Source organism: Myotis daubentonii, chromosome 12, assembly GCF_963259705.1.
Source record: "Myotis daubentonii chromosome 12, mMyoDau2.1, whole genome shotgun sequence".
Classification (NCBI taxonomy): Eukaryota; Metazoa; Chordata; class Mammalia; order Chiroptera; family Vespertilionidae; genus Myotis; species Myotis daubentonii.
The window spans coordinates 37,338,134-37,355,810 of NC_081851.1; the positions used below are offsets into that span (position 1 = coordinate 37,338,134).

The window sequence follows — 17,677 nt, forward strand, 5'->3', positions numbered from 1 at the left end:
TGAATCTGCATGGTCCATCATTAATGAAGTGAAATTACAGCTTGGTTCACTGTGTTCTAACAATTGACAATATCTTAATATTGTTTTACTATCTGTTTAAAAAATTTATCTTTATTGTTACGCTCCCTCCCCCCGCCATTACTCCCTCCACCCCACACCGGCATCCCTCCCCAGACCTTCACCACACTATTGTCTGTGTCCATGGGTTATGCATACATGCATATATGTTCTTTGGTTAATTAATATCTTAACATCTTAATAGAGCCCAATTAGGGATTGAACCTTCAAACCAGTTTGTGCATAGCCAGCAATTGAACCCGCCACCTTTTGGGACAATGCTCCAACCAACCGAGCCATGCTGGTCAGGTAAGACTCACTCTATAGCTTACTAACAAAGATAACAAAAATATTAATGCTGCTGATGATTACATTCACTTTCCTAATAAGATAGCAAAATTCATCATGATCTACTTATGTGGCTAGCCAAAAACACCAAATCACCAGAATGTTCTCACCTTTAATAGATCAAGTGCCAACCCTCTAGGATTTGTAAACTATAAGATTTTGAATTATTGGACTTTTATTATGTTCATAAGAAAAACAAATAAGCCGAAACCGGTTTGGCTCAGTGGATAGAGCGTCGGCCTGCGGACTGAGGGGTCCCGGGTTCGATTCCGGTCAAGGGCATGTACCTTGGTTGTGGGCATATCCCCAGTGGGGAGTGTGTAGGAGGCAACTGATCAATGTTTCTCTCTCATCGATGTTTCTAACTATCTCTCTCCCTTCCTCTCTGTAGAAAATCAATAAAATATATTTAAAAACAAAACAAAAAAAACAAATAAAATATTCCATACCAATAGATTTTAACAAGTCATGATTTCAAACTTTTGGAAAATTAGAATAAAATATTTCAGACAACTCTGTTTTTCTCTTTGTCATAATAGTACGGTAAATGTATGCACACACTTGCACTAACAAGTTAAAGAACTACTGACCTTACGCTGGACAGAAACAGCTTTATCAGACATCTGTTTACATTCTGATAAGGTGGCATCTTCAAGATTCTTTGATTTGTGACGAGTAGAATGTCCTCCTAAATTTGAATCATTCTTTGTAGAGCTTATAGATTTAACTGATGACTTTGATCCACTTCCAGTTTTAGCCTTTTGTGCTGGTAACTGTCCTTTATCAACTGCTTCAAAATGCTTCTCTTTATTGGATTCTGGCACATGCCCTGATCGTTGTGCTACATCTTCTAATGCTCTTTTTCTATCTAGTAAAAGGGATATAAGTACTATTTTAGTTAAAAAGAATGTAAGGTAGAACCATTTCATCACATTATATATATATTAAAAAAAAGACTAATCCCTCAACTGTCCAAATATTTATCACATAGAGCCACTGTCAAGCCAAACAGGGAGCATATAGACACAAAAAATTCCTAGTTTTTAATTCTTCACTCAAAAGGCTTTTACATGAACTTCCGTTATTCAGTGAGTTTCTATTACATCAGTGGTCCTCAAACTTTTGTTTTCTGCATTCCTCTACACTCTAAAACATAAGGACTACAAAAAGTTTTTTGTGTTGTTTATCAATATTTACCATAAAAGAAATTAAAATAAGAATTATAAAACACTTATTCATTTAATAATAAACTCCCGTGTTAACATAAATAACAAATTTTTATGAAACACTAGAATTGCCAAAACAAAAATTAGATGAGTACCACTGTTGTACATTTTCCCAAATGCTTTAACGTTGGGCTTAAGAGAAAACCCCTAAATTCTCATATCTGCTTTTGCATGCATTCTGCTGGATACATTATTCTGGTTGAAATATATATAGAAACTACATATCACATAGACATGTAGTTAATTGAAAAAGGGGATACTTCACAGATCTCTAAAAAGACCTCCAGGAATATATATATATTATATACATAAGCTATTTCTGTAAAGATCACTTAACCAATAATTATTAACACCAAGTTGAAATAACGAATAATTTCAAAAAGCTTTTAAATTAATTCACAGAAAATAAGTCTATAATCAATTATTATGGCAAGATGTTTGTATATCCTTGGTTTTAAAAATCGATGTTGGGTGGATATATACACTCCTGCATATTTCTTCTAATAGTTAATAAAGGGAAGAAAAATAAACTAGGTTGAGATGTGGGTCAGATTTCATATAGAAATTCTAAAATTTAATAAAAGAAAACATTTCATTTCTTTTTTTTTAATATATATTTTTTTTTATTGATTTTTACAGAGAGGAAGGGAGAGTGATAGAGAGTTAGAGAGAAACATCGATCAGCTGCCTCTTGCACACTCCTCACTGGGGATGTGCCCGCAACCAAGGTACATGCTCTTGACCGGAATCGAACCTGGGACCCTTGAGTCCGCAGGCCGACGCTCTATCCACTGAGCCAAACCGGTTAGGGCAACATTTCATTTCTTAAAAAGTTTAAAAAGAGCTAAGGCAAATAGCTCAAATGTCAACTTTTGTTAAATCCTAATAGTACGAAAATCACCATTTCAAACTTATTAAAAATATACAAATATAGAAATTCAAACAAATGAAAAGCCTAAAAAAATAGTCAAAATAAGTAAACTTATTCATGATCATAAGTGTACCTGATGATCTCACTGATCTCCTTGATATCCTTTCAGGGCTAACTGATCGATAGCTTTTTGGACTACCTCTAAAGGGATTTCTCATTCGATATGGTGAACGGGACCTGGATCTGTATCTAGAAATGTAACGATGGCAAATTCTTGGACTTCGACTTCTTGGTCTATACATGTAACGTGGTGGGCTTCGAGATCGATGGAATCTGTGACTTGAGCTTGATCTCCTAGAATGTCTAGGACTGAGGGAATGAGAACGTCTTCTTGGAGTTTCATTTTCTTTTCTGTTGCCTTCATTTCTACAAAGTATAAAAGAGATGCACAAATTCAGCAATTTAATGTAAATTTAAGCTATTTAAGTGACAAGTATATTCTTAAAAACAGACTACTAATAATACCAAACTCTGATACTATGTATTTATTAAAAACAGAAACTTGTTTGTTATGATATGATTTATCCTTGAGACAAATAAGGAATAATCAAAACAGATGTCCAGCCCTCTAATTGCTTGGATCCCTCTCTTTTGCTAATTTACAGAAGAATATCATCATCAATTTCTTGGGCTTTTCCTGTATCACTATTATGTACAAATATGTTTGAAAAGTATTAAGTTATATAAAAAAATTAGAACAAAACATTTTACGAAATGAGAAATGCTTTTCAACATTTTTTCCTAAAAGATTATGCCATCTACAAATACTTCTTTGACTGCTGTATTTGTATATATGCACAACGAATAGGGACACCCTCCCCACAAGGGAATACAAGGCTTAATAAAATCATTCCCATCCTTCAAGGCAATTTATAATCTAATATTCCACAAGTATAAAGTAATAGTAAAAGCATGAAGTATTTTTTTAAAAGACTAAAAAGCAGAAGAGAACTATAACATTTAAGCTGCGATAATTGAAACAGGACACAACTCAAAATAATACCTTTTTAAAAAGTACTTGCTTACTTCTAAAAAGAAAATTCTTTCAATAATATCACTGTTAAAAAAATAATTACTTTCCATGGTGATTATGGGGGTGGGGGAGTGGGAGAAGGGTGGAGGTATAAGAGGGCATAGAGGGGATAAACGGTGGTGGAAAATAATAAAATAAATTTTAAAATAAGAATTACCTTCTTGATGGGAGGATCTCAGGATTCCAATCAGGATACCTATTTTGAGAATAAACAATATTAATTAACAATCAAAATAAGACTGTAAGGCTCCAGTGATCTTTCTCTGCAATATATCTGTTCAAAACCTATGTTTACATAGTAATTTACTAGTATATTAAAGCACAAAAATTTTCTTGGGAAGAAAATATTTTGAGTGTGTAATTCAGCAATTTTCAACCAGTGCGCTGTAAGAATTTTAAAACATGCAATTCTTGACTATTTAGTCAGGAGCACTGAACCCTTAGATTGTCAAATTTTAAAAAATGGCAAAAGCCAATACAACAATAGCTGGCTGGTGTGAATGAATAAAAATTACATTTTTTTTTTTGTCAGACTGGCCAAAAATGATATATTTTCCGGTGTGCTGCAGAATTTTAATAATTCATTTATGTGTGCCATGAGATGAAAAAGGTTGAAAATTGCTAGTCTAATCCAATTAAGTAATATGCTAGTAGACAATTCAGAGAAAATAAATAGAAACCCATACTTCAAAGACTTCAAAATTTTTAAAAGTTGAACAAGGAGTACACATAAAAGAGGTACAGAAGAGGTCAAGATACAAGCTCATGTAGGGGTTAAAAGAGGGAAGACACTTCTCATACTTTGTAGAATTCCAGGGGACACTATTCTACAGAATATAAATGAATGGTTCCCCTTACACTGCACCAAGTGGTCCTCAGAGAGATAAACTAATCTGGCTGAAAGCATGGAAATGACAAAAAGGAATTATGCAAGGGAAAAACCTGGAAAAGTATCTCAGAGACAAACTGTGAAGGTCCTTAAAATCAGGTAAAGAGGGTGCACATAAGTAAATACATTTCTAAAGTGAAGAGAATATAGAAATGTCTTCAGAATATTCAGAAATAAGTATCTGGAGCGGGGGGAGGGTTGAGATACTTAGAAATCAGGCAAGTAGAAGCTATGCTATGGTACTAAGAGTGAGAAACTAACACAGAATGGGAATCTTTAGGAAAAAAGAGGGTTGAGGACAGAATTTTATGCACACAAACACTTAAGAGTACAACAGACAAAGATAAAACTAATGAAAGAGATTAAGGGATATTCACAGAAAGGAAAAGTAGGAGAACAGTAACATTGTAGAAGTTTTGTCCTTAACTTTTCTAGAGATTGTGGACTCTAAAGATTCATTGGAAATAGTGATTAAAATAAACCATCAGAAACCACCAGTATTCAAGAATATAATTTCAGTAACCAAAAAAAGAGCCAGATAAGAAAATGGAAGCAGCAGACTCAGCAGTCACCGGGCAGGAAAATGAAATTAGGTCAAAACCTTAGTAAATGTAAAGCAGGTCTTTTTGTTGTTGCTATTGTTTTTAAATATGTATTTTTATTAATTTTAGAGAGAGAGGAAAGGAGAGGGGGAGGGAGAAAGAGGAACATCAATTGGCTGTCTCCTGCACGCCCCCTACCAAGGATCAAGCCCACCACACTGGCCAGGGCTAAAGTAGTTTTTATTTATTGTTAGCAGGTTAACTTGACAGCTATTCTCAACTTCTTTTTACCTTGCCTGTCTCTACTACAAAGGCTAACAAAGCTAAATATTTGTTTTCCAGACTCCTTAAAAGATAGCCAGTGGTAGATTCTAACCAACGAGAAATAGGTACAAAGCAGACTTCTCAGAAAGCTTTTGCTCCCTTCTTCTTGCTTTGAAGTGACAAATTATGAATTGATTAAAAAAAAAAAGTTAACTTTTAATTCAATGTGTTCATCACCTAGCATCAACAACTGTCAAAACATGGATACTTTTGTTTCATCTACTCCTACACTTTTTAACTTTCGTTACTCTGTACCACCTAAAAAGATCCATTTCTAATTCTGTGATATAGTGTTTCAATGTAACATCTTTGGAATCAAACAAAGTTGGATCTAAGTGTAGGTGCTGCCATTTAATGGCTGTGTATCTGAAAGCTAGTTACTTAATATGTTTAAGCCTTAGCTATCTTATATGTACAATGCTGGAAATTATAGCTGGTTGTTAACACATGCAAGTTATTGGATTTCTAGATCTTTTTAGTTTATGGTTTCACAGAGCTTGAAGCCTATTATTCAAGTGTTGGTAAATAATGTTTAGTTCTTCACCAGGCTGACTGCTAGAATGCATGTTATTGTCTCTGCTGCCTAGAGCAGAAAGATAAAACATATATACTACCCTGCAAGTAGAGTTTGGACTGTCTATGTATTACCTATCTACTTTAAAATGTGTTTCAGAGGCATACTACTCTTTACATATGCTGTATAATATAATGGCTAAGAACATGAACCTAGGTAACTGACATTATCTGTGTCAATGTGATGTTAAAATAAGCATACACATGAAAGTTGTGAGCAAAATGTCCAACCTGAATTTAACAATGAAGAAACAAACAGAAGAAAGTACAGAATGTAGTAAATGCTACAAGACAATTTTCTTGGATGTTTCAAAAGAAGTCAACATCATGACAATATCGCCAAAAATAACCACAGGGTGGACTGTTCTAGACTAAGAGACTGAAATGCACAAATTTTGATTTGAATACTGAATTGGGAGTGTGGATGCGGGGAGGAGGAGAGAGGCAGGAATAATTATAAAAGGCATTTGAAAAACAGCTAGAAGACAGATGCTGAATTGAGCAGTGAATTGTCAAATAGTTCAAAAATATATATAATGATATAAATTAGATGTGGCAAAGTTTAATAATTGGTGAATAAAGATAAAGAATATATGTTTATTGACTTCAACTTTTTGCAGCTTAGAAATTGTTCAGAATAAAATGTGGGGGGGGGGGGGACGACAAAGATCCATGAACTAAACAGACTCGTGTCAATTATTTGTTGTGTGAGTATAAAATTTACCTCCCTGTGCCTCAATTTCCTCACCGGTAAAATCACAAATAATCATTATACATCTATCTCATAGGGTTGCTTTGAAGAGTAAATAAATTATGTAAAGCACTCAGAATAATGCCCAGCACACAATAAGCAAAGAGCTATTATTATTTATTTTTAATATTAAAACTATGATGCACTGTATCTTTTCCCAAGGTAACCAACAACTCTTGGGTCCAGAAAGACCCAATAAAGACATAGAGAATAAGAAAAGAGTAAGAACCTAAATATACATTAGTTAAGGAATGACTAAATAGATTGAAGTATATAAACACAATGAAGCTTAAAAAAACAAACACACAAAGAATAGAGTAGCATATACTATTTGGCCATGGAAGAATCCCAAATGCCTAATCAAATTTAATTTATCTGTTAATTTTTTTGCAGAGAAAGCCATGAAGGAATTATTCAAGAACATATAACTTGAAAAAAGGTAAAAATGTAGGATAGAGTATTAAAGTGGCAGGCATGGAAAGCACATGTTTTAATAATATATGTGCATGGCCCTGGCCGGTTTGGCTCAATGGTAGAGCGTCGGCCCGCGGACCAAAGGGTCTGGGGTTCGATTCCCGGTCAAGGGCACGTACCTCAGTTGCGAGTTCCATCCCCGGCTGAGGTCGGGGCACATGCACGAGGCCAATAGATGTGTCTCTTTCTCGTCGATGTTTCTTTCTCTCTCTCTCTCCCCCCCTCCTCCCTCCCTTCCACTCTGTCTGAAAAATCAATGAAAAAAAATATCCTCGGGTGAGGATTATAAACAAACAAACAAACAAACAAATAAAATCTGTGCATGGAAAAATAGGCATATCTACAGAAAAAACTTCATAAACCCATGCCATTTGTTCTGGTAAATTACTGACAGCACATATAACTAGAATCCTGTTACTGCCATTAATGCCTATCTACAGCAAGTAAACCATTCCTACCTAAATCCCTGAGTAAATAATTCATTCCTACCTAACTCTCTCCTTCATAAAAATTAGACATCCCAATGGGTATCTGTGGGAAAATTTGTGGCTTAGAGATTTTCCATTTACAGTGGCAATAAAGTCTACCAGGTAACAATTTTATCTGTATGATAACCTATGTTTTTCTGCACAGCATGTATTTAAGGAAGCAACTCCAATCTCCATTCTTAGTCTTTATGATTCAAGTAGGGCTTATATCATACATAACTCCAGGAGTAGGCACATGACAATAACTGAGTTAGAATACCCTGTTCCCACAATCATTATAATTGGTTCGGAGATGGACAACTAACCCAGAATAGACCAAAGGAATCAAACCAAAGACTTCTACAGCAGTTATGAAGAAAGAGGTGTTTACTTTTTTAAAAAACTCCTGAAATTTGCTAGCTATACAGACCACTTAAGTACAGAACTATGGGGGTCACTTTGCTCTGTGAAGAAAAGAGTGCCTGAGATCTCATGTGGCCAAAGCAAAAGAGAACTGCCAAGAAACCAAAATATTTCTCACACTTTGATTTTTGTTAAGCATCCAATTCAGCTGCTTTGAAACTAGAACCACTCTTTAAGCTTCCCAGTTAAATTAGATATTAAGTTCTCATGCTTTATTAGTAAAAACTACTTTGAGTTAGATTCATCACTTACAACTAGAGTCCTAAATAACCTCAAAAAAATTTGGTGATGTTTTCATAAAGAACAACAACAAAAAACAGCTGCCACAGATCTATTTGACCAAGGACATGTTACTATAAGTCTAGTGATAAGGAACTTGACATCCAACTGTATCAGTATGTTTAATGATGCTCGGGAAAACATTTAATTTTACGTTACTCCAAGGGACATAAGAGAATACTGTTAAAATCACACTTTTCAACTGCTTAGGTACCCTGTCTTCAAGAAGAAAAAGGTGGAAGACTTAAAGAATCAATTTGAGCCCAGTTGATATGGCTCAGCAGTTGAGTATTGACCTATGATCCAAGAGGTCACGGTTCAATTTCCGGTCTAGATACATGCCCCCAGCTGGGGGCATGCAGGAGAAAGCAAATCAATTTTTCTCTTTCATCACTGATGTTTCTATCTCTCCCTCTCCCTTCCTCTCTGAAATAATAATAGTAATCCTATATAATAAAGAGCTAATATGCAAATGGTCATCACAACCTCACGGCTCAGGCACTCAACTGGTGACCAGCCAAGGGACCTGAGGCCGCACCCCTCTCCCCAGCACCGGGTGACCTGAGGCCGCGTCCCCCACCCGGCAGGGCTTGACAGGGGTAGGGCCGGCTGGGTCTTGGTGTTGCTCAATGGGGTTGGAGCTGGCTGGACACTTCTATTATAAAGGGCAAATAGCAATATTAAAGTATTTCCTCTAATTAATTCCCTTTTAATGTGCATGAATTTTGTGCACCAGGCCACTAGTGATAGTAATAAAAGAGCTATTTTAAAGAATAAATGTGAGGAACCAACACATCTAGCTTGTTCATCTCCTACTTAAGGTTTATTCTGAAAACAGGTTCTAAGCCAGAAGAGAGCTTTAGACCTGAAATTAAATACTGGTGCTTGGGATGGGTAGTTTTTAGTTATTTATCATGGTTTATATTTGAGATGCGGAGGGGTTAGATAGGAGAATGGATGTCTACTCAAAAATAGATGAACCTTTCCAAGGAACACAAGCCAGCAAGGAATGAACCAATGATATTAAAAAGTATACCTGAGATTAAATTAGGAAGAAGTCAGAAGAAATGATATTTAATTCCTTTTGGAAAAAATTAAATACACTTCTATAAAATGAACACTTCAAATAAGCAATAGCTTTCTAAAAATATTTTTATCCAAGGTACCACATGAAAGGTATTAAACAGTTATATCTGAGCATTAACTACTTTTATAAATTTGCTACCTATAAAAAAGAAAAAACTGTTCTTACTGTTGACGTAACTGTCGGCAGCTCTCAATATGAGTAGATGTATTTTGATGCTGAATCCAATCCTATTGTAAAAGAAGAAAAGTGCTGAACTTAGAATATTTCTCATGTTGAATTATGAATTAGGCTTTCTGGGTTGATACAGGATACTCCCTCCAAAATATTAAACAAATCTCGTTACAGGTAGTATTTGGCTATTCAAAAAAATCTTTTACAACCAAAAATAAAGGCTTCCAAACAAAAACAATTAATACCATATCTCATTTATGCCACTTTAAACATTTAAGTATTTTTTAAAAGATCATACCCACAAATACTCATTTTGAAATCAAATATATAAACTTGGAGAAAATAAATGCATGGATCAGAAATAATTCATCTCAGATACAAAAACAACACACCAGAGAACACCAAAAATCCTATAAATAAAATGGCATCTGAAATGGCATCTTCAAAGCATAGGGTTTTAATGACTTTTACCTCTAAAATTCAAGCTAATAACAGTAACAATAAAAAAATCATACCTCATAGGCCAGTACCATTCCAGACTATATTGGCAAAGAATAAGATTAGTAAAAATATGAAGAGATGATCAAATCTAATTTATTTTTAAGATTTAAGGGAAAGTAACATCATTTCAAAGACACAATATCTCTTACATATAGAGCTTTACAATAAACAAAATGCTTTCTTATACATTACTTCCTTTACAAATCTGCCCTAAAATTACATTCTCTACCCATAAATAGCTCCTGGAAGATACATCTGATTTAAAAAAAAAAAAAAAGCAATAGTTTTCAAAGATACAGTCCTCCAAGTGACAGTTAAAAATAACATGTATATTATTGAATGTTTTATTATTTTTCCAGCATTTGGATAGGCAGAAAACTTACTAAACAGTTCTGTATTTGAAAACTTCCTTGAGAAAAATGTTACTCATTTCCATTTCAAAAACACTTTATTCTGTTATTGCTAAAGATGAACTAGAAATTTCCAGTTAAAACCACAGCTGACACTATTTATAGAATCTGCCATGTCAAGAAGTATCTGAAAATAAGTGAATGCTACTTGCAATACTCAACAACAGGTTATGACAAACCCTAAACTATTTCATTAAGCCATGGAACCAATTGTGCATTGCAAAAAAGAAATGTTTGCACATCTTGCTCAGTGATACAAGTAGAAAGCTTGTAGAGATTGGCAATTATAGAGTCTCTAAAACTGCTAAACCCATGTCTTTGACAGTAACTGGACACTGTTTACATCAAACAGACACATTGGCAGTAGTGGATTGGGTATGATTTATTTGAACTATCAAGTGTTATATATGAATAAGTTGCCAACATTTAAAAATCCAGAGATTTTACCCCCAAATCTAGATTCCCAGCTTTTCTTAAAAATAAATAAATAAATAAGGACATAATATTGGACATGTATTCTCTATAGCAACTATCAGCTGATGTTGATAGCTGCCCTATTTAAAGCATATTCTCTCCAGTTCTACACACACATATACACATGTCCCACTCTCTACTTTTTTTTAATAGGTCCACTCACTTGCTGACATTACTTGCTTTAAGCTCAGTAAATATATCTATGCCACCCCAGTTTTGAGACTTCTATTAACAGTATGAAGATTAAAAGAAGGTCCCAAAGCAGTACTGCCTCTCCAAAGAGTGATCATTACCTAACGAAGCAGGGCATGCTACAAGGACTATAGAGTTGAGAGGGCACAGAATCAAACTGAAAACATCTACCAGTATCAGAGCTCACTCACTATCCTCCTGCTACCTCAAAAATATCTTGCCAGTAAGTCTTTTCTCAACTGAATTACTTCAGTCAGAAAGACAGCTTTTAAACCAAACACAGCCTTCGTAACCAAGGATAGTAAAACAAACATACCTTCTAAACCTAGGACAGCTCCTCCTCCAACATCTAAATCCCAATTTAGAAATAGAAATACATTTCACATTATATAGTTGCTTTTTTCAGGGTACATTTTTAAAGACTCCAGAGGTGGGGAGTATATTGCCAAATGTTACTTTGCAAGAAAAAATTTGCAATTGGTAATTTATATGCCACATATTTGTAATGTCATATATATGCACTCATACAAGGCAATAAAATATATCACAGAAACAAGAGAAGTAGTTTGTATCATGTAAATCCATGTTTGTTCACAAATTCCTATCACTTGGTCATCTAGTAGTGAAACACTGATTAGATTATGTTGTTCTGAATGTTAAAAGGTGTTTGTCTTAAATGGCAATCAATCTCAGTGAACTCTAGTGATCACTAAATGATTTCTTTTCTACTCTAAATTTTACTTTTATTATATTAACCCAGTCTCTCACTAGGGAAGCCTCAAATTAGTGCCCTGCTCTATCTCTTCTCATTCCTATTCACCTTGCACATGTCAAAGACATTTATCTCCCTAAAATATACTTTTTACATGTCACATAGCATGTAAATTAGCATGTAAATTAATTAGCTTCCTAATGCCCCTCACCTTAAGTCTAAACTTCTTAGGCTAGCTTTTCAAGTCTCTTTGTACTTTTATTTGTTGCTCTCATCTGAAATTAATTCCTCCTCCCCCAGGTACACTAAAGCCTATTCATCATTCAGGGCCCACCTTCAACTTATTCCACGAAGTCCTCCCTCCCAGATCATTCAAGTCCAGAGAGATTTAGTGCAGCTAGTCACCATCACTCAATTAGTCTTATTTAACTAAACTATACAAGTTTCTTGATGTCAAAGTATATTCATACTTCTTTTTATTACATAGTGCTAAATACATAATAGGAAATTAGATAATGCTGGCCTGAATTGATATAAGCCTGAAATCAAAATAAAAATATGAAGTATCTCTCCCTCAAGCAAATCCAAACAAGATAAAAACAATCACCAAATCATTTGTTGTCCTGAATTATTTAATTCCTGAGGTGTGTAATTAGGAGACAGTGAGACTCTATAAACTGTTAAGAACATCTAAATTTTCTATAGTTTTTCAACTCTGCCCTAGTACCTAATATCGGATTGTATAAAACTAGTAATCAATAAATACCAATTGAACAAATGTATACCTTTTCTATTCTACAGAATAAAAATGAAAGCTTTTAAGTTCTTTATTTTAAGGTATTTTCCTTGGATTCATCATGACTAACTGAAAGTTCAAAGTAAATGGAATACAGAAAGCCTAACACTCAATTCAGTACTTAGGCCAAGAGTACTTACAGATTAAAACTAAGTGTTATAAATTATTCTGAGATTTTTCAAGACTTTGCTATCCTCTTTGGCAGAGTCAGGCAACTATTATTTTATTAGAACTCAGTAAATCTGGCTAAAATGAGGTAGAATGCTGCTTTCCTTTGCTGGAGTTAACCTTATGACAAAAGCATCAGCTCTAGGTATCAGATTCTTGTTGGCTGAAACCTGATGAGTGGGTAATAGACAATAAAAAGGCAGCATTGGAAGGAGAAAAAGCAACAAGAGAATTAATACCTATAGATTTTTAAGCCTATTCAAAGTATACAATGCTATGGCCTTGAATCAATGCTTATTATCATGAGAAGTACATTTCTTCTTGGCCATTTATGATCTAAATCTACAAATCACATCAGTAAGTAGAAGAAACAGTGGTTTCCAAATATATATAAGTAAATAAAGCATACTTGGAAATTCCTACTCAAATCTACCAATGATTACTAACAGTATTCTACATTACTCCTCAGCACCTCTGTAAAACGCTTCCTTCTAACTGTACTAACCATGAAGATACTTAAGGCTTCTTTATATTTTTAAAATATTTCTCTCTAAATTTTTATCAGTTTACACTCTATTTGCTGACCCCACAATTAGTCTCCAAATAACTCGACTCAATTTTGCTATGATTAAGTTAGGAAGCTCCTTCTCATAAAACATTAAAAATCCTAGTCCAGATAGTCAGAAAATTATTAAATTGACATTAACTGTCTTTAGCCCAAGACACGTAGATACATGCAAGGCTACAACATACTGTCTCTTCAAAGTGTATAGTACAAATGTTTTATTCCAACTTTTTATTTTTATACTAACAGATTCTCTTATTTAAAAAGTGACTTATGTGACATTGTCTTTATAAGGATACAGTTTATGTTATATAAATTTTATGCTGCATAAATTTCTGGGATAACCATTCAAAAGTTCAAAATAAATAGACAAACCATGTGGTGTGCCCAGTTACAGGAATACAGAAAGCCTAACACTCAATTCAGTACTTAGGCCAGGACTACTTAGATTACAACTAAGTGTTGATGTTGCAATCAAAATTAACTTCTGCCATTTCCTTAATGCCTAATTAACACCAATGTACTTGAGAATAGTGGAAACTTGGGCGCTGTGTATCATTATACAGTGTTTAAAAACACTCACCTTTAAATGACTACATTCTACGTTACAGAGAGAACAGAAATGTGGAAATATTCTTGGAGATGCTGCATAATAGTCATTCATCATAGAAGGAGTTGGTAGTCTCTTCATCTTTTGGACATCAGCATGGGAAAGCTTGGGGAGCCAAGATGCTTTCACAATCCCAAAGGGTGACCGAATGGGGATGTCAGCCTCCGACTGATAATTCTTTTTATTTCCTCCTGGTCTGTGGACATTAGATGAATTAATCACAGGCTCACGTGGGATCCGCTCTTGCTGGCTTACAGCTGGAATTAATTCTGATGAAAAAGGTTGCTGGTTCATAGATGGAGGAATCAGAGACCAACTCATTGCCTGGTTAACTGTTTGGCTAATGGACTGGCTGACACATTTTACAGGTTCAAGGACTGGCTGTCTTCCTGTAATGTGTAAACCTGGCATCTTAGTTCCACTCTCAACTGGGAAAAAGGACTGATTATTGGAGGACTCACCGGGGAAGTCCATCTGTCGAAACACATCTTCAACAGGAAACATAGAATTACATATCACATTTGGTGCAGGAACAGATGCAGAAATGCTCTGCTGTGACCGAAAATCATTCTTGACCTCATCAGTTGGAATTTCAGGATCATAAATACGTGCTTCAAGTGGATCTTCTGTATAGCCATATTTGCTTGCATGCCCATAATCAATCACATTACTTGAAACTGCCTCGCTACCAAGTGTTTCTTTATTTCTGCTCTGAGAAGGTAAATTAGGTAATCGGCGCCCCATTTTTCGCATTCTTATATCCCTCAGAATTAACGGCATATTTTCAGGAGTTAGCTGTTCATCAGGATAGCGACTGAGTTCTTCTAAATCTTCATTAGATAATCCAAAACTTGCTAAGATACTTGAGGCACTCTCTTTTGTATAGCGGCTCTGCACTTTAGGACTCTGCTCTGTAACCTGTGTTATAGGACTCTGTTTCACTGCCACTGATGCAGGTATTTGAGACTCATCATCCCACCGGCTACCATGAGGCTTCTCTTTCTTTTGTTGTGCTTCATGAAAATCCAATTTTTCTTTGGTCAATCTTGGATCAGTTCGGTGCTGAGTTACCTGAACATTCATTCTCTGTGGTCCCATGTTCTGATAAGATTCATGGCCAGCAAATCTGGGTGGAATTCCACGGGCTCTCCCTGCTGGGTAAAATCTTGGAAGACCCATAGCTCCCGGCCTCATAAATGGTCCTGGAGGCCTCATCCCAGGAGGGTTAGGTACTCGTGGTCTCTGAAGTGGAAAGTTTCCTCGAGGATTAAACCTGGGTCTCGACATGGCTATTTTCAAGAAAGCCTGATTTAATAAAGTATAAGGTGGTGTTGAACTATGTGAGGCAACGGCATTCAGCTGCTGAAGCGCCAATTGAGTCTTAATCTGAGCAAAGTGCAAAGGAGATGGGCCCAACAGAAGTGGGTTTGCAATGCCCAGGTTCAAGGAATTCACAAGTGGTGCGAAATTTTCCAAGAATAACACAAAGCTGAAAGTTAAAACACAAATATTAGATCATTTTAACTCAAACTACTTCATGAAGTGGGGTCTATAGCCAGTGTAAAACATTTTGAAACAAAGCCATGAAAGGATTCTGCATTTTATACACGTTGAGATTAAGTGCTTACAAGGATTTTAAACTTTCCCCAAAACTTTCTCTTCTTTTCTTCTGAATTCAGAACACAAACCCAAACAAACCTCAAGCCAGAAGTTCATGTATACTGTTACATTGGGTGCTGTCCTAGGTGCTGAGCGATAATTACAACTCCTAAATAATCTTGAAAAATGGGATTACTTCATGCTTTAATATGGAGAAAAAAAGATGAAAGCAATAAATACTTAGAATGCACACACACTTAATATTTACGTTATCAGATGTACAAACAATGAAAACAGGAACTGTAAACTTAAAATTTTACAAGACCCATTTCTCTAAGACACACCTTCCTTGGAACCACAGCTAATTAAATTCCATATAGCAATTAGACTATGGTTAAGGTTCTGCTGTTAAACAGTTGTTTCTTTTAAGATGCAAACTTGTCACCAATAACTTGACTACAGAGTCTGACAAAATAGTGTGCAATAGCATGTATTTGATTATGACATACAGAAAAATATGCAACAAAACCAATCACCTTTCTCTTGTATTCCCTCCAAGGTGAGCATATAGACAAATATAGGGGTGGGCAAAAGTAGGTTTACAATTGTGAGTACATGAAACAGTTTATTCTTGTATTATTATTATTACATTATTTTATTTGTATTACACCTATAAACCTACTTTTGCCTACCCCTGTATATATGGACAATAATAATGATGAACTATAGTGTTATAGAGTACTGTACATGTACTTTACACGGACTGATTCATTTCTCACAACAACCCCGAGATATGCACACTTTTACGAGGATACTAAGGCACAGAGAAGTTAACACATTGCGGACCAGTAGTTTTATTACTGGCTTTACTCAGTGGCCAGGTAAGTTTCTAATGAACTGGTACAAAAAACATTTTACATAAATGTTAAAGACATGCCTTAAAATTAAATAGCCATTGCATTTTGAAGTTATTTATTACATGTTCTTACAAGCTAATATCTTTTTAAAGTATGATACTTTGTAAAACACTGTGTAATATGAAGCGAGAATTATCTTGATCCGACTGCAATGTGTTAAGTAACTTACATAGATAAGTGGCCAGGCCAAGATGTGCATTCCAAGTATTTTGGCCCCATAATCCATGCTCTTAACTACTAGTAGATGTGAGCAAGAATATCTTGCAGTTCCCAGGCACTGTATTAGTTAAAACTGGTTGCTGCCCAACCCTTCGGAATGCAGCATAACTCACTCCAAGCCAGTTCTCAACGAAATCGCACTTTAGCTATCATTCAGGACCAAGGTCAGCGGTCAAAGGATTCGCTGGCCCTTTTAGTTAAAAGAAAAACAAATACAGACCATGCCTATTTCTATCAAGTCCCCCTACTTTGATATCCAATAGAAATGCAGGATGGGAACATATATAATGTTAATGAAATGGAGATTCAGCTGAGCTATAGGCTTTATCTGATTAACACTCTTCCTTCCAACCATCTCACAGGCTGCCACTACATTTAATTTTTATAAAAGGACATTCTTGCCACATCACCCTCTATTAAACAATCCAAGAGAATCTCATTCCCTTTATGTCTTAGTTTTATGTGGAAAGTATAATCAACCTAGTCAATTTCTACCCTCCTAATTTTACCAAACACTTATTCCAGCTAGGCCATTGCTCCTATGCCTCTCTTCTTTCCTCCCTTCATCTCTTCCAATCAAAACACATGAAGGAAACAACTTTGCCTTGACCTGATTTATTTGATTTTACTCATTCTTCAAGGTCAGTCTCCATTAAACCTTCCTTGACCACCAAGGCTCAGAGTGAGTCTTCCAACAAACTTTATTGCTTATACCATTTTGGGACTTGTACCTTTTACGATCTTGTTTTTGTGTTCATATGTATGCAGTCTTTTCCAACAACCTAGTCTCAATTGAAGGCATGCTCACTGTTGTCTTATCTCCCGAGGATATAACTCTACTCTTACTTGTTATACCCTCAAATATTTGTTAAGCTATTTGCATTATCATATCCAAAGTCCTCATACTTGACAAGGACTATTTTCAAATTAGAGTAAACA

The 17,677-nt window shown here is 35.2% G+C and overlaps 1 protein-coding gene across 12 annotated transcripts in view; it reads right to left on the minus strand.

Annotated features, from left to right (window-relative positions):
* Window positions 1–17,677, minus strand: part of ZNF638 (zinc finger protein 638) — a 111,831-nt gene that overhangs the window by 50,942 nt on the left and 43,212 nt on the right. For 11 of the 12 annotated variants that reach the window (XM_059659477.1, XM_059659482.1, XM_059659481.1 and 8 more), the window contains exons 2-7: window positions 13,977–15,492; window positions 9,570–9,631; window positions 7,268–7,393; window positions 3,753–3,791; window positions 2,636–2,928; window positions 996–1,273 (exon numbers count right to left, since the gene is read on the minus strand). In XM_059659477.1, the coding sequence (XP_059515460.1) occupies window positions 996–1,273; window positions 2,636–2,928; window positions 3,753–3,791; window positions 7,268–7,393; window positions 9,570–9,631; window positions 13,977–15,492 (2,314 nt within the window). The remainder of the gene's footprint in view (window positions 1–995; window positions 1,274–2,635; window positions 2,929–3,752; window positions 3,792–7,267; window positions 7,394–9,569; window positions 9,632–13,976; window positions 15,493–17,677) is intronic. The other variant, XM_059659478.1, reaches the window with a different exon arrangement.